This window comes from Zea mays, chromosome 8 (assembly GCF_902167145.1).
Source record: "Zea mays cultivar B73 chromosome 8, Zm-B73-REFERENCE-NAM-5.0, whole genome shotgun sequence".
NCBI lineage: Eukaryota > Viridiplantae > Streptophyta > Magnoliopsida > Poales > Poaceae > Zea > Zea mays.
This window is the reverse complement of record NC_050103.1, coordinates 17,935,175-17,956,012: the sequence shown is the minus strand read 5'-3', so window position 1 is coordinate 17,956,012 and position 20,838 is coordinate 17,935,175. Positions and strand designations below refer to the sequence as shown.

The window sequence follows — 20,838 nt, the reverse complement described above, 5'->3', positions numbered from 1 at the left end:
TGGCAGATGTTGTTAGAGAGATATTTGAAGAGATGAATATTCCAGAAGACCCTGAGGCTGAATTTGTGGTTTCATCTCTCAACCATGAGCAGAGACACGCTTACGACGTGATATTATCATCGGTGGAGAATATTAGTGGAGGTGTCTTCTTTGTGGATGGTCCAGGAGGAACAGGCAAGACATTTCTGTACAAAGCTTTGCTGGCAACTGTTCGGCGCTCTGGAAAGATAGCTATTGCTACTGCGACGTCAGGAGTAGCGGCATCTATTATGCCTGGTGGTAGGACCGCACATTCAAGATTCAAAATCCCATTGAACATAAAAGAAGGTGACGTGTGTAGCTTCACTAAATAGAGTGGGACAGCCAAAATGTTACGAAGGTCATCACTGATCTTATGGGATGAGGCCACGATGACTAAACGACAGGCAATTGAGGCACTTGATAAGAGCATGAGAGATATAATGGATAGACCTGATTTGCCTTTTGGAGGGAAAACAGTGGTATTTGGTGGCGACTTTAGACAGGTCCTTCCGGTTGTACGGAAAGGTACAAGGGCCCAAATCATAAACTCAATGTTGCGTAGATCTTCTCTATGGGATAGCATGTGATAGTCGCCTAGAGGGGGGGTGAATAGGGCGAAACTGAAATTTACAAATATAAACACAACTACAAGCCGGGTTAGCGTTAGAAATATAAACGAGTTCGCGAGAGAGGGCGTAAAACAAATCGCAAGCAAATGAAGAGTGTGACACGTGGATTTGTTTTACCAAGGTTCGGTTCTCGCAAACCTACTCCTCGTTGAGGAGGCCACAAAGGCCGGGTCTCTTTCAACCCTTCCCTCTCTCAAACGGTCCCTCGGACCGAGTGAGCTTCTCTTCTCAAATCAAAGCCGGGAACAAAACTTCCCCGCAAGGGCCACCACACAATTGGTGCCTCTTGCCTTGATTACAAGCGAGTGTTTGTTCACAAGAACAAGTGAGAAAGAATAGAAGCAATCCAAGCGCAAGAGCTCAAAAGAACACGGCAAATCTCTCTCGCTAATCACTAAAGCCTTGTGTGGAATTGGAGAGGATTTGATCTCTTTGGTGTGTCTAGAATTGAATGCCTAGCTCTTGTAAGTGGTTGAGAAGTGGAAAACTTGGATGCAATGAATGGTGGGGTGGTTGGGGTATTTATAGCCCCAACCACCAAAGTGGCCGTTGGGAGGCTGTCTGTTCGATGGCACATCGGACAGTCCGGTGCACACCAGACATGTCCGGTGCCCCTGCCACGTCATCACTGCCGTTGGATTCTGACCGTTGGAGCTTCTGACTTCTGGGCCCGCCTGGATGTCCGGTGCACACCGGACATGCACTGTTCCTTGTCCGGTGCGCCAGTATGGGCGCGCCTGACTCCTGTGCGCGCTGCGCGCGCATTAAATGCAGCGCAGGTAGCCGTTGGCGCCGAAATAGCCGTTGCTCCGGAGTTGCACCGGACAGTCCGGTGCACACCGGACATGTCCGGTGAATTATAGCGGACTAGCCGTTGGAGATTCCCGAAGCCGGCGAGTTCCTGAGGCCGCTCTTCCTTGGCGCACCGGACACTGTCCGGTGTACACCGGACAGTCCGGTGAATTATAGCGCGCCGGCCTGAGGAATTCCCGAAGGTGACGAGTTCGAGTTGGAGTCCTCTAGTGCACCGGACACTGTCCGGTGGTGCACCGGACACTGTCCGGTGTACACCGGACAGTCCGGTGCCCCCAGACCAGAGGTGCCTTCGGTTGCCACTTTGCTCCTTTGTTGAATCCAAAACTTGATCTTTTTATTGGCTGAGTGTGAACCTTTTACACCTGTATATTCTATACACTTGGGCAAACTAGTTAGTCCAATTATTTGTGTTGGGCAATTCAACCACCAAAATTAATTAGGGACTAGGTGTAAGCCTAATTCCCTTTCAATCTCCCCCTTTTTGGTGATTGATGCCAACACAAACCAAAGCAAATATGGAAGTGCATAATTGAACTAGTTTGCATACTGTAAGTATAAAGGTTGCTTGGAATTGAGCCAATATAAATACTTACAAGATATGCATGGATTGTTTCTTACTTATAACATTTTGGACCACGCTTGCACCACATGTTTTGTTTTTGCAAACTCTTTTGTAAATCCTTTTCAAGGTTCTTTTGCAAATAGTCAAAGGTAAATGAATAAGATTTTGCAAAGCATTTTCAAGATTTGAAATTTTCTCCCCCTGTTTCAAATGCTTTTCCTTTGACTAAACAAAACTCCCCCTAAATGAGATCCTCCTCTTAGTGTTCAAGAGGGTTTTGATATATCAATTTTTGAAATACTACTTTCTCCCCCTTTTTTAACACAATAGGATATCAATTGATAATATTCTTGGAAACACGAAACTGGTGGTGGTGCGGTCCTTTTGCTTTGGGCTCTTACTTTCTCCCCCTTTGGCATGAATCGCCAAAAACGGAATCATTAGAGCCCTTGAGTTACATTCTCCCTCTTTGGTCAAAACAAAAAGAGTGAAGATTATACCAAAGATGAAGTCCTTTTGCTTTCTCCCCCAAGGATGGAGAGTGACATGGAGCGATGGCGAAGGATGAGTTACGGAGTGGAAGCCTTTGTCTTCGCCGAAGACTCCAATTCCCTTTCAATATTCTTATGACTTGGTTTGAAATTCACTTGAAAACATATTAGTCATAGCATATGAAGGAGATATGAGCAAAGGTATGCAAATGAGCTATGTGTGCAAATCAACAAAAGAAGTTCCTAGAATCAAGAATATTTAGCTCATGCCCAAGTTTGTTAAAAGTTTGTTCATCAAGTGGCTTGGTAAAGATATCGGCTAATTGATCTTTAGTATTAATGTAAGAAATCTCGATATCTCCCTTTTGTTGGTGATCCCTAAGAAAATGATACCGAATGGCTATGTGTTTAGTGCGGCTATGCTCGACGGGATTATCCGCCATCTTGATTGCACTCTCATTATCACATAGCAAAGGGACTTTGGTTAATTTGTAACCGTAGTCCCGCAGGGTTTGCCTCATCCAAAGCAATTGCGCGCAACAATGACCTGCGGCAATGTACTCGGCTTCGGCGGTGGAAAGAGCGACCGAATTTTGCTTCTTTGAAGCCCAAGACACCAAGGATCTTCCTAAGAACTGGCAAGTCCCCGATGTGCTCTTCCTATTGATTTTACACCCCGCCCAATCGGCATCCGAATAACCAATCAAATCAAATGTGGATCCCCTAGGATACCAAAGCCCAAACTTAGGAGTATAAGCCAAATATCTCAAGATTCGTTTTACGGCCGTAAGGTGAGCTTCCTTAGGGTCGGCTTGGAATCTTGCACACATGCATACGGAAAGCATAATATCCGGTCGAGATGCACATAAATAGAGCAAAGAACCTATCATCGACCGGTATACCTTTTGATCCACGGACTTACCTCCCGTGTCGAGGTCGAGATGCCCATTAGTTCCCATGGGTGTCTTGATGGGCTTGGCATCCTTCATCCCAAACTTGTTTAGGATGTCTTGAGCATACTTTGTTTGGCTAATGAAGGTGCCCTCTTGGAGTTGCTTCACTTGAAATCCTAGAAAATACTTCAACTCCCCCATCATAGACATCTCGAATTTTTGTGTCATGATCCTACTAAACTCTTCACATGTAGACTCATTAGTAGACCCAAATATAATATCATCAACATAAATTTGGCATACAAACAAGTCATTTTCAAGAGTTTTAGTAAAGAGTGTAGGATCGGCCTTTCCGACTTTGAATCCATTTGCAATAAGAAAGTCTCTAAGGCATTCATACCATGCTCTTGGGGCTTGCTTGAGCCCATAAAGCGCCTTAGAGAGCTTATAGACATGGTTAGGATACTCACTGTCTTCAAAGCCGGGAGGTTGCTCAACATAGACCTCTTCCTTGATTGGTCCATTGAGGAAGGCACTTTTCACGTCCATTTGATAAAGCTTAAAGCCATGGTAAGTAGCATAGGCCAATAATATACGAATTGACTCAAGCCTAGCTACGGGTGCATAGGTTTCACCGAAATCCAAACCTTCGACTTGAGAGTATCCCTTGGCCACAAGTCGAGCTTTGTTCCTTGTCACCACACCATGCTCATCTTGCTTGTTGCGGAAGACCCATTTGGTTCCTACAACATTTTGATTAGGACGTGGAACTAAATGCCATACCTCATTCCTAGTGAAGTTGTTGAGCTCCTCTTGCATCGCCACCACCCAATCTGAATCTTGGAGAGCTTCCTCTACCCTGTGTGGCTCAATAGAGGAGACAAAAGAGTAATGCTCACAAAAATGTGCAACACGAGATCTAGTAGTTACCCCCTTATGAATGTCGCCGAGGATGGTGTCGACGGGGTGATCTCGTTGGATTGCTTGGTGGACTCTTGGGTGTGGCGGTCTTTGTTCCTCATCTTCCTTGTCTTGATCATTTGTATCTCCCCCTTGATCTATGCCGTCATCTTGAGGAGGCTCACTTGATTGATCTTCTTCTTCATCAACTTGAGCCTCTTCCTCATTTTGAGTTGGTGGAGATGCTGGCATGGAGGAGGACGGTTGATCTTGTGCATTTGGAGACTCTTCGGATTCCTTAGGACACACATCCCCAATAGACATGTTCCTTAGCGCGATGCATGGAGCCTCTTCAACACCTATCTCATCAAGATCAACTTGCTCTACTTGAGAGCCGTTAGTTTCATCAAACACAACGTCACATGAGACTTCAACTAGTCCAGTGGACTTATTAAAGACCCTATATGCCCTTGTGTTAGAGTCATATCCTAGTAAAAAGCCTTCTACAGTCTTAGGAGCAAATTTAGATTTTCTACCTCTTTTAATAAGAATAAAGCATTTGCTACCAAAGACTCTAAAATATGAAATATTGGGCTTTTTACCGGTGAGGAGTTCGTATGATGTCTTCTTGAGGATTCGGTGTAGATATAACCGGTTGATGGCGTAGCAAGCGGTGTTGACCGCCTCGGCCCAAAACCGACCCGGTGTCTTGTACTCATCAAGCATGGTTCTTGCCATGTCCAATAGAGTTCGATTCTTCCTCTCCACTACACCATTTTGTTGTGGCGTGTAGGGAGAAGAGAACTCATGCTTGATGCCCTCCTCCTCAAGGAAACCTTCGATTTGAGAGTTCTTGAACTCCGTCCCGTTATCGCTTCTTATTTTCTTGATCCTTAAGCCAAACTCATTTTGAGCTCGTCTCAAGAATCCCTTTAAGGTCTCTTGGGTTTGAGATTTTTCCTGCAAAAAGAACACCCAAGTGAAGCGAGAATAATCATCCACTATTACAAGACAATACTTACTCCCGTCGATGCTTATGTAAGCAATCGAGCCGAATAGATCCATGTGGAGTAGCTCAAGCGGCCTGTCGGTCGTCATGATGTTCTTGTGTGGATGATGGGCTCCAACTTGCTTTCCTGCCTGGCATGCGCTACAAATCCTGTCTTTCTCAAAATGAACATTGGTTAGTCCTAAAATGTGCTCTCCCTTTAGAAGCTTATGAAGATTCTTCATTCCAACATGGGCTAGTCGGCGGTGCCAGAGCCAACCCATGTTAGTCTTAGCAATTAAGCATGTGTCGAGTTCAGCTCTATTAAAATCTACCAAGTATAGCTGACCCTCTAACACTCCCTTAAATGCTATTGAATCATCACTTCTTCTAAAGACAGTGACACCTCCATCAGTGAATAGACAGTTGTAGCCCATTTGACATAATTGGGAAACAGAAAGCAAATTGTAATCTAAAGAATCTACAAGAAAAACATTGGAAATAGAATGGTCAGGAGATATAGCTATTTTACCAAGACCTTTGACCAAACCTTGATTTCCATCCCCGAATGTGATAGCTCGTTGGGGATCTTGGTTTTTCTCATAAGAGGAGAACATTTTCTTCTCCCCTGTCATGTGGTTTGTGCACCCGCTGTCGATGATCCAACTTGAGCCCCCGGATGCATAAACCTACAAAACAAGTTTAGTTCTTGACTTTAGGTACCCAAATGGTTTTGGGTCCTTTGGCATTAGACACAAGAACTTTGGGTACCCAAACACAAGTCTTTGACCCCTTGTGCTTGCCCCCAACATATTTGGCAACTACTTTGCCGGATTTGTTAGTTAAAACATATGATGCATCAAAAGTTTTGAATGAAATGTCATGATCATTTGATGCTTTAGGAATTCTCTTCTTAGGCAACTTAGCACGGGTTGGTTGCCTAGAACTAGATGTCTCACCCTTATACATAAAAGCATGGTTAGGGCCAGAGTGAGACTTCCTAGAATGAATTTTCCTAATTTTGTTCTCAGGATAACCGGCAGAGTATAAAATGTAACCCTCGTTATCCTGAGGCATGGGAGCCTTGCCCTTAACAAAATTGGACAATCTTTTAGGAGGGGCACTAAGTTTGACATTGTCTCCCCTTTGGTAGCCAATGCCATCCTTAATGCCAGGGTGTCTCCCATTATAGAGCATACTTCTAGCAAATTTAAACTTCTCATTTTCTAAATTATGCTCGGCAATTTTAGCATCTAGTTTAGCTATATGATCATTTTGTTGTTTAATTAAAGCCATGTGATCATGTATAGCATCAATGTTAACATCTCTACATCTAGTACAAATAGAAGTGTGCTCAACGATAGATGTAGAGGGTTTGCAAGAATTTAATTCTACAACCTTAGCATGCAATATTTCATTTTTACTTCTAAGGTCGGAAATAGTAGCATTGCAAACATCAAAATTTTTAGCCTTAGCAAGTAATTTTTCATTTTCATTCCTAAGGCTAGCAAGAGATATGTTCAATTCTTCAATCTTAGCAAGCAAATCATCATTATCATTTCTAAGATTGGGAATTGAAACATTACAAGCATTTGAATCAACCTTAGCTAACAAATTTGCATTTTCATTCTTAAGGTTGTCAATAGTTTCATGGCAAGAGCTTAGCTCACTAGAAAGTTTTTCACATTTTTCTACTTCTAGAGCGTAAGCATTTTTAACCTTAACATGCTTCTTATTTTCTTTAATAAGAAAGTCCTCTTGGGTGTCCAAGAGATCATCCTTTTCATGAATGGCACTAATCAATTCATTAAGTTTTTCTTTTTGTTGCATGTTGAGGTTGGCAAAAAGAGAGCGCAAATTATCTTCCTCATCACTAGCATTATCATCACTAGAGGATTCATATCTAGTGGAGGATTTAGATTTAACCTTCTTTTTGCCGTCCTTTGCCATGAGCACTTGTGGCCGACGTTTGGGAAGAGGAGTCCCTTGGTGACGGCGATGTTGGCGGCGTCCTCGTCGTCGGAGGAGTCGCTTGGGCTTTCGTCGGAGTCCCACTCCCGACAAACATGGGCATCACCGCCCTTCTTCTTGTAGTACCTCTTCTTCTCCTTTCTTCTCCCCTTCTTGTCGTCGCCCCTGTCACTATCACTTGATAATGGACATTTAGCTATAAAGTGACCGGTCTTACCACACTTGTAGCAAACCTTCTTGGAGCGGGACTTGTAGTCTTTCCCCTCTCCTTTGCTTGAGGATTTGGCGGAAGCTCTTGATGACGAGCGCCATTTCCTCATTGTCGAGCTTGGAGGCGTCTATTGGTTGTCGACTTGGTGTAGACTCCTCCTTCTTTTCCTCCGTCGCCTTGAATGCGACAGGTTGAGCTTCGGATGTGGAGGGATCATCAAGCTCGTTGATCTTCCTCGAGCCTTCGATCATGCACTCAAAACTTATAAAATTCCCGATAACTTCCTCGGGGGTCATTTTAGTATATCTAGGATTACCACGAATTAATTGAACTTGAGTGGGGTTAAGGAAAATGAGAGATCTTAGAATAACCTTAACCACTTCGTGGTCGTCCCACTTCTTGCTCCCGAGGTTGCGCACTTGGTTCACCAAGGTCTTGAGCCGGTTGTACATGTTTTGTGGCTCCTCCCCTTTGCGAAGCCGGAATCGACCGAGCTCCCCCTCGATCGTTTCCCGCTTGGTGATCTTTGTGAGCTCATCTCCCTCGTGCGCGGTTTTGAGCACATCCCAAACCTCCTTGGCGCTCTTCAACCCTTGAACTTTGTTATACTCCTCTCTACTTAAAGAGGCGAGGAGTATTGTTGTTGCTTGAGAGTTGAAGTGCTCGATTTGGGCCACCTCATCCTCATCATAGTCTTTATCCCCTACGGATGGTACCTGTGCACCAAACTCAACAACATCCCATATGCTTTTGTGGAGCGAGGTTAGATGAAATCGCATTAAATCACTCCACCTAGCGTAATCTTCACCATCAAAAGTTGGTGGTTTGCCTAATGGGACAGAAAGTAAATGTGTATGTTTAGAAATGCGAGGGTAATGTAGGGGGATCTTACTATACTTCTTGCGCTCTTGGCGCTTAGAAGTGACGGATGTCGCGTCGGAGCCGGAGGTGGATGTTGATGAAGTGTCGGTCTCGTAATAGACGACTTTCCTCATCCTCTTGTGCTTGTCCCCACTCCGATGCGGCTTGTGAGAAGAAGATTTCTCCTTCTTCTCTTTGTGGTGAGAAGAAGATTTCTTCTCCTTCCCTTTGTTGGAGGAGCTCTTCTTCTTCTCCTTCCTCTTGATGCGGGACTCTTCCGATGAAGTGCTCCCGTGGCTTGTAGTGGGCTTTTCGCCGGTCTCCATCTCCTTCTTGGCGTGATCTCCCGACATCACTTCGAGCGGTTAGGCTCTAATGAAGCACCGAGTTCTGATACCAATTGATAGTCGCCTAGAGGGGGGGTGAATAGGGCGAAACTGAAATTTACAAATATAAACACAACTACAAGCCGGGTTAGCGTTAGAAATATAAACGAGTTCGCGAGAGAGGGCGTAAAACAAATCGCAAGCAAATGAAGAGTGTGACACGTGGATTTGTTTTACCGAGGTTCGGTTCTCGCAAACCTACTCCCCGTTGAGGAGGCCACAAAGGCCGGGTCTCTTTCAACCCTTCCCTCTCTCAAACGGTCCCTCGGACCGAGTGAGCTTCTCTTCTCAAATCAAAGCCGGGAACAAAACTTCCCCGCAAGGGCCACCACACAATTGGTGCCTCTTGCCTTGATTACAAGCGAGTGTTTGTTCACAAGAACAAGTGAGAAAGAAAAGAAGCAATCCAAGCGCAAGAGCTCAAAAGAACACGTCAAATCTCTCTCGCTAATCACTAAAGCCTTGTGTGGAATTGGAGAGGATTTGATCTCTTTGGTGTGTCTAGAATTGAATGCCTAGCTCTTGTAAGTGGTTGAGAAGTGGAAAACTTGGATGCAATGAATGGTGGGGTGGTTGGGGTATTTATAGCCCCAACCACCAAAAGTGGCTGTTGGGAGGCTGTCTGTTCGATGGCGCATCGGACAGTCCGGTGCACACCGGACATGTCCGGTGCCCCTGCCACGTCATCACTGCCGTTGGATTCTGACCGTTGGAGCTTCTGACTTCTGTGCCCGCCTGGATGTCCGGTGCACACCGGACATGCACTGTTCCTTGTCCGGTGCGCCAGTATGGGCGCGCCTGACTCCTGTGCGCGCTGCGCGCGCATTAAATGCAGTGCAGGTAGCCGTTGGCGCCGAAATAGTCGTTGCTCCGGAGTTGCACCGGACAGTCCGGTGCACACCGGACAGTCCGGTGCACACCGGACATGTCCGGTGAATTATAGCGGACTAGCCGTTGGAGATTCCCGAAGCCAGCGAGTTCCTGAGGCCGCTCTTCCTTGGCGCACCGGACACTGTCCGGTGTACACCGGACAGTCCGGTGAATTATAGCGCGCCGGCCTGAGGAATTCCCGAAGGTGACGAGTTCGAGTTGGAGTCTTCTGGTGCACCGGACACTGTCCGGTGCCCCCAGACCAGAGGTGCCTTCGGTTGCCACTTTGCTCCTTTGTTGAATCCAAAACTTGATCTTTTTATTGGCTGAGTGTGTACCTTTTACACCTGTATATTCTATACACTTGGGCAAACTAGTTAGTCCAATTATTTGTGTTGGGCAATTCAACCACCAAAATTAATTAGGGACTAGGTGTAAGCCTAATTCCCTTTCAGCATGCAACATCTTAGACTTGTGCGCAACATGAGGGCACAGTTAGATCAATGGTTTTCAGACTATCTACTACGTATTGGTAATGGGATCGAAGAGACATGCAACGATGATAATGTGAGATTACCTGACGAGATATGCATTCCTTACACCGGTGAAGATGATGATGTTGATAGATTAATTGAAGAAATATTTCCATCGCTAGAGACGAACATGCATAATCGAGATTACATCACATCTCTACTAAATCACCATGGATATTAGAGATGGATGAAGAAAAGGTTGATGTCGGCACTATTGTTAATCCATCATTTGAGGTTATGGCGGGTAGTGGTTGTTCAGCACAAATTCTAATCAAATGCAGTGACACACACGAATTGGGTAAGAGCTGTTATCAATAACTACATTGGAGTAATTTCAACAATATTTTTTTGTTTGACACCTAATTATTCTCTTGTGCACCATAGATAATAATGATGGGGAGAATATTAAGGACATTGTTGGTAATGTTGTAGAACAATCGCTTGATGTTGTGGCAGTAGGCAATGACCCAGTTCATGTGTCAGCTAAAGCCGATGTTGGAGAACAACCGAGTAGGCTCTCATATCTAGATTTCTAAATGCTCTCTGTCTGATGATTACTAAATGTTGTCTTATAATTTTCTACTAAATAATGCTTTTTCAATATATTGATGTTTTTTACTCCTCACACAGATGTGACTCCCTTGTCATCCTTGGATGTTCAAAATGAATCAACTCAAATAAGTTCTGATGTGGATACGTTGGAGCAGATCGAACAAGATAACTTGGACACTTTGATTAGGATATGCGAGCATAACAAACCAAAGAAGTTGAATGTGGCTCGAGTTTTACCCAAAGGTAATTATTTTTGGTTCTTACCTTGTTGCATCCTATCGGTTTCTCATATATCATTTGCATATGAAGTATAATTTGTTCATTATATATAGATTATACGTGCACTACAGAAGATCTTCAACTTATTGAATACATTAAATCACTACCGAGAAAACAAGTTGTGGTGAACATCGACACCGCTTGGTTAAATAGATATGATATGGAATGTCTTTTCCATGGTGACTTGCAATTGACTGGCGAGGCAAGTACATCTATATTATATAATATAAAATATATATCTTTATATCTATCCTATTATATTGTAAGGTATTCAAATTTAAATCTAACCTGTAAATTTAATGTACCAATTGTATTGTTTTGGTATACAGGTCCTTAGTGCATATATACATTCTATTAGAGATGAAGAGCATATACTTCATAGAGAAGGTGGAAAGGTCTTCTTAGAGAGCACGTTCATTTCCAGCTTGCTTAAGCGTGATGGTGATCCTAAGATACTCTTGAATTGTAAGGAAGACACACTTGAAAACAGGGTGGACAACTATTTACAAGCTGACATGGTTAACTTAAAAATCAACTCATTCTAAGACATGTAATATATTGGTGCACAACACTTGCAAATTAATTTTAATGCATATGTTCGATGCAGGTGTTCATTCCAATAAACATAGAAAATTTTCACTGGTACCTGGCGATTGTCAATGCTAAAAAAAATGAGGTACATATACTCGATTCTATGGGACCACAAATAACGGATCGTCGAGACCTTTATACTACAGTGAGTAATTATTCCTTATATATATGTGATTATTTTAGCATTACATTATTTGCTATCTTTCAATCTTAAAATTTTAGTTGTTTGCCACATAGTTAAAAGGTCTAGAAAGACAGATTAAAATTGTAGCAGAACATAAATAACTTAACCGAGATAAGTGGTCAGACATTGATGTTACATCATGGCCAGTTATAGAAAAGATTACAAAGCAAATGCAAACCGATGGGTAAAATTCTTGTGACCATTACTTTACAGAATTGATTGTGTTTGTTTTCATATACATAGAAACTCACCTATTGTTTTTAAATTATGTTTAGGGTTTCTTGCGGTCTATGGATGGTGAACTATATGGAATATTGGACAGGGTCTTCTCTGTCTAATAACATAACTCAGGTAGATGAGTTGCATTTCATATGAACAATGTTTATTTTGTTCTAATTTATATCATTTGCAGAACGATATAACAAAGTTTAGATTTAAGCTACCTGCAATATTGTGGAACTCAAGATTAAACACAAAGAAAGGACATCAAGAGACTAACCATCATGCAGATGAAGATGGAGGAAGTTCATGTGATGTTGAGATAATCAAGACTCCTTGTGAGTTACCTATATCGTTAAATGCATCATCCCAGGTTCAACCATTTATATCGTCATGTGCTCTGCCCGCTACATTAACATCAACAAACACACAAGAACTGATGAGTGCATTATGCACATACATCATGGAGATAGACGACGCCGAATATTTGGAGTAAGTTAATGTTTTTTATAGATATGATAAATATTCAACATCTATGATCTTTCTTTAACTATGAAAACAAATATTTATTTAATAGGAAACATTGGATTCAGAGCACCAAACCTTATCCAATTTCTTTAAGTCTTCAACAGCTTAAAAATATATTGGATGTAAATAAACCGATGGATAAGGATTGCTTCAACATAGCTGTTCGGATGATCGCATGCAGTGATGCCTTGTTCTTGTTGGAAAACAAATACCACTACATGGATCTACAGTTCTGTGTATGTTGATTAGTGATTAAACTGTTTTCATATAAATATGATCATTATATTACTATATTTTACTAACATGGTAATAAACAGTCCATAACTAATTATGGTCAAGACCCTCGCCTTCGTGCAAAGCTAGATACCAATGTATTGGCGAATTTATTTGAATGTTGGCCTGACATGGAGTATACTATTTCAGATTGCAGCCAAGTAAGCTATTACTCCTTTATATTTTTTGTAATCTTTAATTTTGTTCTCTTAAGATGTTTGTTTAACTTGCAGATTCTATTGCCCTTTTGTTTCTTGGGTCACTTCAGTTTATATGTATTTAACATGAACACCAGAAGCATCTATATAATGGACTCCATGCCTCTACCATCATGGTTTAAGGGTAACGATCCAAACATGCATTATATTCACAAAATACATAATATTGCCAATAATATGAATGTTGCCATAAAATTGGCTAATCCTACATGGAAAGACGATATTTATATGTGGCGTCGTATAGTACCATCATGGGTTCCAAAAACATTAAACTGGTAATTTCTTATACCTTGAAGACAACTAAATAATTTTGGCTATATATACACGTAAGAACGAGTTATTTTAATTTGTAGGGATTTATCAGGCTTTCTTGTTATCAACTTTATGCACTCGTGGAATGGTAAAAGGTTACCCTGCATTTCCACGGTGAGTAATTGTGTAGTTCTAATTCTTGGTCAATATCATTTTTTATAACTAATTGTCTTTACTGAATTTAATGTTGTCTTATATCGAATGTACAGACTTCAAGTGTACTGAGGACCAAATTCTTGGTAGAGTTGATGAAGTACCAGGACAATGAATGTAATGACAATATTCCAGAAGAAATACAAAAGATTATTAAGCGCATCAGTGTTTAGTTGGCTTTAGATATACGTGATTTTATTTGTAAATACTCGAGTTTATGATAAAAACAAAGATTTAGAATTTTTGCTCACTTGTTATTCCTGTCCTTTTAGTATGAATTTTAATGTATATTCACGTTTGATTGTAAATTGATTTGTATATTTTATAAGATTGTGGTCCATAATATGTTACTTGTTTTTATGTAATCATTGTGCATGAATAATTTGTGTGCCGTCGCAACGCACGGGCACTTGACTAGTGTATATATATATATCTCAGTCACTAGTCCAACCAAAATCTACCCATCCGCCTAATAGTAATATATTTGTCACTGGCACACTGCTTCGAAACCCTAAGTAGTCGTCACCTCACCCTCTTCAAGTTGCGTTCCACTCCATACCAGCTCCCCTGCACGATGGATCCTTGAAATATCTGTTTATAGGATTGCCAGCAATAGCAATCAAGCATTGAACTGATCAACTCGCGCAACACCTCGCCCTAGCCAGCAAGGCACGTGTCCTGCGTGAATGTGATCCACACACGTGGACACACACAGTCGACACGCTGTAACGTGAACTGTAAGGAAAACGACGGCGGGTGAGGTGGCGGCCTCGCCGGCCGGGACTCGGAAACGTCGGGCTGTGTTAATTGGCTTCCACAAATCTGTAAAAGTTAAAACAAAAACATTTTTTATAGACTCAGCGAACATATCGGTAGATTTTGGCAACAAATCAACAGATATATTCGTTTGGCTTTAATCTATACGGGTTTACATTATTTATGTAGTATTTTGTCGATATAAATGGTAGATGCAAGAGTCCGAATAAATGGATTTAATTCGAAGCGAATAACCTCAATCAAACTAGTCGTCTGGTCTCATGCTAGGTGCGAGCCATTCGAAGGTGGTCCATGCTAGGTGAAAGCTTTGGCTTGTCTTTTCTTCTTGTTTTTTTTTCTTGAAGTACTCCGAAGGAAACGGTCCCTTTTCTTTATTTTATTTAAACAATGAATGCAGCGAGGCGAATTATTGATAACAATGCTGATGATTAACCACGGGGCGCGCGCGTAGGAAGTCGGCACGTCGCATCGCATCGCATCCGAAGGATGGCGGCAATGCCCACGTATTGTGTTTTTCTCTCTCTTTCTCTCTCCTTACGATTATGCCAATTCGCCGCCGGTTAAATGGACGGTGGTCGCTGCCCACCGGCACCGGGCACGGGCAGGCAGCCGCGGCGACGGTTGACCGGGCGACTCGACTAGTAATCTAGTATCCCTCCCGTACCCAGTAGACCCGCCACTTCTCCCGTCATATTTTTCTTTATTTGATTTGATTTTACCCGGGACGACGAGATCCGTGGAACAGCAAGAAGAGACGAGACGACGGGTGCGTGACGTGAGGCAGTGACGGTAAACAGTCGGACACTGACTGTTTTTTTTTTCTTCTTCTTCTTTATTGGGCTTAAACAACTACTTAAACGAGCTAAACGGGTAACGTTTAGTAAACGCTAAGTAAACATGCTAGATGATCGTTCTTAATATAGGATCTGTCGATAAGTTTTTACATGATTGACTGGAAAAAATATAAAAGACAGAATTTTTATGAAGAATCCGTCTATATATATGTCGTCTCTTATTATAGACTTATAATTATTTTATTATGCGGTTTCCCATGTACGTGCTCGATTCTTCAGCGCACACACCACAGTCACACCGCCTTGGGGCACCGGAAGCGCAAGCAGACAAATGCCCCACCCGACCCGGGTCCCATTCCATACCCGACTCCGATCTTCCACCCCGCTGCCGCCTGCCGGCGTGCGTGACCCGGGTCCCATTCCATATCCGGTGCCATTTTTTAATACTACTAGTCTCGTTCGATCGGAATCGGCTTCCCGTCTTGGCTGCATTTTTCTATCCCCGCGTGGCCGCGTGTAGTCCTAGTCTCTCGCCAGCACCATCATCATCAATCACGGCGGCGACCCCGCCCCGCCTCGATCGCCCACGCTGCCCGACTGGAACCGGTAATCCACTTCGCTGTGCCGCCTCGCTCAGATCCCACGTTGGCTGTTGTTGTTGCTCTGCTCTCCTCGGCCGGGAAAGGTGGGGCGCAGGGGCACCCGTTGCTCCGTTGGCTGGCGCCGCTGCCGTCTTTCTGTTCGTTTCGCCGTTGCGCGGGGCTCGATCTGCGTGCGCGCGGCCTATTTGCTTGCTGTCCGGCTGTCCCTAGTGTGTGTCCTGTCCTGTCGCTCACGCTCTTCCGCGGGCGTGCGTTGTTCCGCTTCCGCAGGACGCTGCTGCTGCTGCTGCTAGGCTGACAGCGACGACGAGGGGGCCATGGCTCAGATCTTGCTCCACGGCACGCTCCACGCCACCATCTTCGAGGCCGAGTCGCTCTCCAACCCGCACCGCGCCACCGGCGGCGCCCCCAAGTTCATCCGCAAGGTACGTACAGTCAGTCCTTCACTCCTCTCCTCGGTCGTATCTCCACTGTTGATCGCTTCATCATTGACTACCAGCCGGACTACTGTTCTAGCATGCTCAAGAGAACGCTCCTGCACTGCACTAGTTCCCTTTGATCACTCTACCCTAGGCTCGTCTCCAAGTATGCCTCTCGTTGTCTCACCGGATTTCCTCTCTTGCTCTGCTAACACGACCTGTTCGTTTCGTCTCGTTTCGGCAGCTTGTGGAAGGGATTGAGGATACCGTGGGTATCGGCAAGGGCACCACCAAGATATACGCCACCGTTGATCTGGAGAAGGCCCGCGTGGGGCGCACCCGGATGGTCTCCAACGAGCCCGTGAACCCTCGCTGGTACGAGTCCTTCCACATCTACTGCGCGCACATGGCCGCCGACGTAGTATTCACCGTCAAGATCGACAACCCCATCGGGGCCTCGCTCATCGGGAGGGCTTACCTGCCTGTCGAGGACATCCTGGGCGGAGACGAGATCGACAAGTGGCTTGAGATATGCGATGAGAAGCGCGAGCCTATTGGGGACAGCAAGATCCACGTGAAGCTTCAGTACTTCGACGTCGGCAAGGACCGCAACTGGGCCAGGGGTGTCCGGAGCACCAAGTACCCTGGTGTTCCTTACACCTTCTTCTCGCAGAGGCAGGGGTGCAAGGTTACTCTGTACCAGGACGCTCATGTCCCGGACAACTTCGTTCCCAGGATCCCGCTCGCCGATGGCAAGAACTACGAGCCACACAGGTGCTGGGAGGATATCTTTGATGCCATAAGCAAGGCCCAGCATCTGATTTACATCACTGGCTGGTCCGTGTACACCGAGATCACCTTGGTTCGGGACACCAGCAGGCCGAAACCTGGAGGCGATGTTACTCTTGGGGAGTTGCTCAAGAGGAAGGCCAGCGAAGGTGTCCGTGTCCTTATGCTAGTGTGGGATGATAGGACTTCGGTCGGCTTGCTTAAGAAGGATGGCTTGATGGCTACCCATGATGAGGAGACTGCAAATTACTTCCATGGCACGGACGTCAACTGTGTCCTGTGCCCTCGCAACCCTGATGATTCTGGCAGCTTTGTCCAGGACCTGCAGATATCAACTATGTTCACGCACCATCAGAAGATAGTAGTGGTAGACCATGAGTTGCCAAACGAGGGCTCCCAGCAGAGGAGGATCGTCAGCTTCGTTGGCGGAATTGACCTTTGTGATGGAAGGTATGATACCCAGTATCACTCCTTGTTTAGGACACTTGACACTGTCCATCATGATGACTTCCACCAGCCAAACTTTGAGGGTGGGTCAATCAAGAAAGGTGGTCCGAGAGAGCCATGGCATGATATCCACTCACGGCTGGAAGGGCCAATTGCTTGGGATGTTCTTTACAACTTTGAGCAGAGGTGGAGGAAGCAGGGTGGTAAGGACCTCCTTGTACGTCTCAGGGATCTTTCTGACATTATTATTCCCCCTTCTCCTGTGATGTTCCCGGAGGACAGAGATACCTGGAATGTTCAGCTCTTTAGATCCATTGACGGCGGTGCTGCTTTTGGCTTCCCCGAGACTCCTGATGAAGCTGCAAGAGCTGGGCTTGTGAGTGGAAAGGATCAAATCATCGACCGGAGTATCCAGGATGCATACATAAATGCCATACGGAGGGCGAAGAACTTCATCTACATTGAGAATCAGTACTTCCTTGGAAGCTCATATGACTGGAAGCCGGAAGGCATCAAGCCAGAAGATATCGATTGTCTTCACTTGATTCCGAAGGAGCTCTCATTGAAGATTGTCAGCAAGATTGAGGCTGGGGAGCGGTTCACTGTTTATGTTGTGGTGCCAATGTGGCCTGAGGGTGTTCCAGAAAGTGCTTCCGTTCAGGCAATCCTTGACTGGCAAAGGAGAACAATGGATATGATGTACACTGACATCACACAAGCTCTCGAAGCCAATGGAATCCAAGCAAACCCCAAGGACTATCTCACTTTCTTCTGCTTAGGTAACCGTGAGGTGAAGCAGGAGGGAGAATATCAACCTGAGGAACACCCAGAACCTGGCACTGATTACATCCGGGCTCAAGAGGCTAGGAGGTTTATGATCTATGTTCATGCCAAAATGATGATAGGTTATCTCTGTCCCCTTGTACTGCACTATATTTCATTTTTAATATCACTTATTTTTAACGCAATTAAGTTTACTAATATAGAATATATATTTTATATGTTCACACCTAGACCATGTTTTCTTAGCTACGAAGCCTGCATTTCTGTTTTACCTGTATTTGGAAGCGAACCGCTTTAAAGTTGAAGTGTAACTATTTTACAGAACCAACTTAAAGCAGAAAATATATCAGGAAGAAATCGTCCTGTGCTACTATAATCCTGCTTTGTTCGAAGATTTCATTCTCTTTTGGATTGAAACCAAACAAAACCAAGGGGTATAGTTAGTGCGAAAGTACCTCTAGCGTAATGGTTAAGGCTTTCGAGTAGCATCTCTAGGTCCCGGGTTCAATCCCCCTTACGAGCGAATTTTTCAGGCTTGGTTAAAAAATTCCCTCATTGTGCCTCGCCCGCTGTTGTGCCCCGCCCGCTCTCGGATAACGGAATCCTGGCTGGGCCATTGCAGAGTGGGTAGTTGATCGACCCATTAGTGATGGGGTCAGGGTTTTGGAGGTTTTCTCCGTCGGGACCATGTTTCAGTCTCTTCTTAATATAATCCTGGGAGGGCGGTCTTTCACTCCCTGACCGAGTTTTTTTTTGTATAGTTAGTTTCTCTTGATAGGAAAGCATTGGGCACCCTACTTAAATTGTTATTTTTTCTTGGCTTCACAGGTGTTAGATTTTCTGTTCATGGTAGTAGGCTCTATTTATCCATGACTTACACTATACATGCCAGTAGCTTCAATATGCCACATATCTTTTATTTATCAAGATTTAGGAGCATGGTTGATGTTGTTGTGAAACTTACTTTTCTGATGCGCATATGTTTGGAGCAACATGTTTTTTAGTCAAAAACAAAAGTACACTGGACAGGAAAGGCATCAAATATTACGGGAAAGGATCTGTCCTGTGCTCATATAATTCTACTTTTTAAAAGGATTTAACTCTTTTCAAATGAAAAAATAGTTACTCTTGGTAGCATAGTGTTGAGCAGCCGAATTCCTACTTGAATTTCTCTCTTGCTTGGCTTGGAAGGCATCCATTTACTGACGAAGATGGTAACAATTTCTGTTTGATTTCAGTGGACGATGAATACATCATCATTGGGTCCGCCAACATCAACCAGAGGTCCATGGACGGTGCCAGGGACTCCGAGATAGCCATGGGCGCGTACCAGCCGTACCACCTGGCGACTAGGCAGCCTGCCCGTGGCCAGATCCATGGCTTCCGGATGTCTCTTTGGTACGAACACCTGGGGATGCTGGACGACGTCTTCCAGCGCCCCGAGAGCGTAGAGTGCGTGCAGAAGGTGAACAAGATCGCCGAGAAGTACTGGGACCTGTACTCGAGTGATGACCTGGAGCAGGACCTCCCGGGCCACCTCCTCAGCTACCCGATCGGTGTCACTGCCGACGGCACCGTTACTGAGCTGCCCGGGATGGAGAACTTCCCTGACACCCGTGCCCGCGTCCTCGGCAACAAGTCGGATTACCTCCCGCCCATCCTCACCACATAGGCTGCAGGCTGCAGGCAGCGCCATGGCTTCTCTGTTTGTGTTTGAGATACTGAAAGTTCAGATAGCAGTGTTTTTATAGTTATTGAGTGATAATAAGTGCATTGTGCATGGTGGGACGATAGGAGTTAGAGTTGTTCATAAATCATAACTACTATGTACTGCACCAGATGACGAGATTGTGTTGCCCCTTGTCTGGTGTAGCTTGTGTAGCTTTCTGCGTTGCAGTGCTGTTTGTAAAGGCGACTTCAGAGTTCAGAATTAAAACATGGTTGTTTTTTCAAGTGTGCTGCTAAAGGCCTGTATGGATTCGTTGATGTGGTGCTAGTACAACAATATGGATAATCTCTCATCTGCCTGTAAAGACATCTAAGGGCTAGTTGGTAATTCCATTTTCTTAAGAGATTTTTATTTTTCTAAGAGAAATTAATTTATTTTTTCTTGTAAAATTATAAATCTCTTAAGAAAATGGAGTTGATAAACTAGCCATAATTATAGTAAAATTCTCCTTTTGCTCAACAGATCCCATGCCCTATCTCCCAGAGGTCACAACATAACAACAATAGATGTTTAAATGGATGACATGACTTGATCTAGCTAGGCACGACCTAATTAAACATCACATGATTAGCTATATGTGTTTTCCATCGAGTCCAAAACCTTGTATGAGCATGGTACGGGATAGGTCCAACCGTATCGTGGTGGCCTAGCAAGCACGACTGCACGACACGAAAATGGGGTCATGCCAGCCTAACCCCATTGACATAGAAAGCAGCTCAAACAACCATGAAAACAAAGCACATTCACATAAAGAAGTATCTCAAAGCCTCAAACATTTGCAATTCACATCATATATTTTTCTCTCGAAAAACACATGAGAGTTGTGTTTCATTGTTCCATTCCATTGAGAAGAAAAACAGAGACAATACAAAACAACCAGTTCACGGGGAAGTACAGGCATACTGATACTCATCCATTAATAAATAAAACAGCAAAAACTACAAAAATCTAACACAAAGCCTACAGACCCGGTATGTGACTAGTTAGCCAGGATAGCTTTCTTGCTCCAGCCAGCTCCCACTTCTCTCGGTCTTGATCAGCTATCCTAACAGCAACA

The 20,838-nt window shown here is 44.2% G+C and overlaps 1 protein-coding gene and 1 non-coding gene across 5 annotated transcripts; both read left to right on the top strand.

Annotated features, from left to right (window-relative positions):
* Nucleotides 1–11,886: 11,886 nt before the first annotated feature.
* LOC103634870 (uncharacterized) lies at nt 11,887–13,394 on the top strand. Its single transcript, XR_002749007.1, has 4 exons — nt 11,887–12,089; nt 12,151–12,919; nt 12,992–13,251; nt 13,330–13,394. It is a non-coding gene; the product is annotated as an uncharacterized protein (transcript).
* A 1,933-nt stretch (nt 13,395–15,327) lies between these two features.
* Nucleotides 15,328–20,038, top strand: LOC100280155 (phospholipase D family protein). Of its 4 annotated transcripts, none has more exons than XM_035961426.1 (5): nt 15,443–15,618; nt 15,885–16,039; nt 16,114–16,199; nt 16,278–18,174; nt 19,291–20,038. In XM_035961426.1, exons 4-5 carry the CDS (start codon nt 16,377–16,379, stop codon nt 19,722–19,724), a joined length of 2,232 nt encoding a protein of 743 aa, XP_035817319.1. In that variant the 5' UTR covers nt 15,443–15,618; nt 15,885–16,039; nt 16,114–16,199; nt 16,278–16,376; the 3' UTR covers nt 19,725–20,038. The 4 variants fall into 4 exon arrangements, with proteins under 4 accessions (XP_008654846.1, XP_008654847.1, XP_035817319.1 ...); NM_001153087.1 differs by lacking the exon at nt 15,443–15,618 and adding an exon at nt 15,673–15,697 and having other exon boundaries at nt 19,291–20,000; XM_008656624.2 differs by lacking the exon at nt 16,114–16,199 and having other exon boundaries at nt 15,328–15,618.
* Nucleotides 20,039–20,838: the final 800 nt, after the last annotated feature.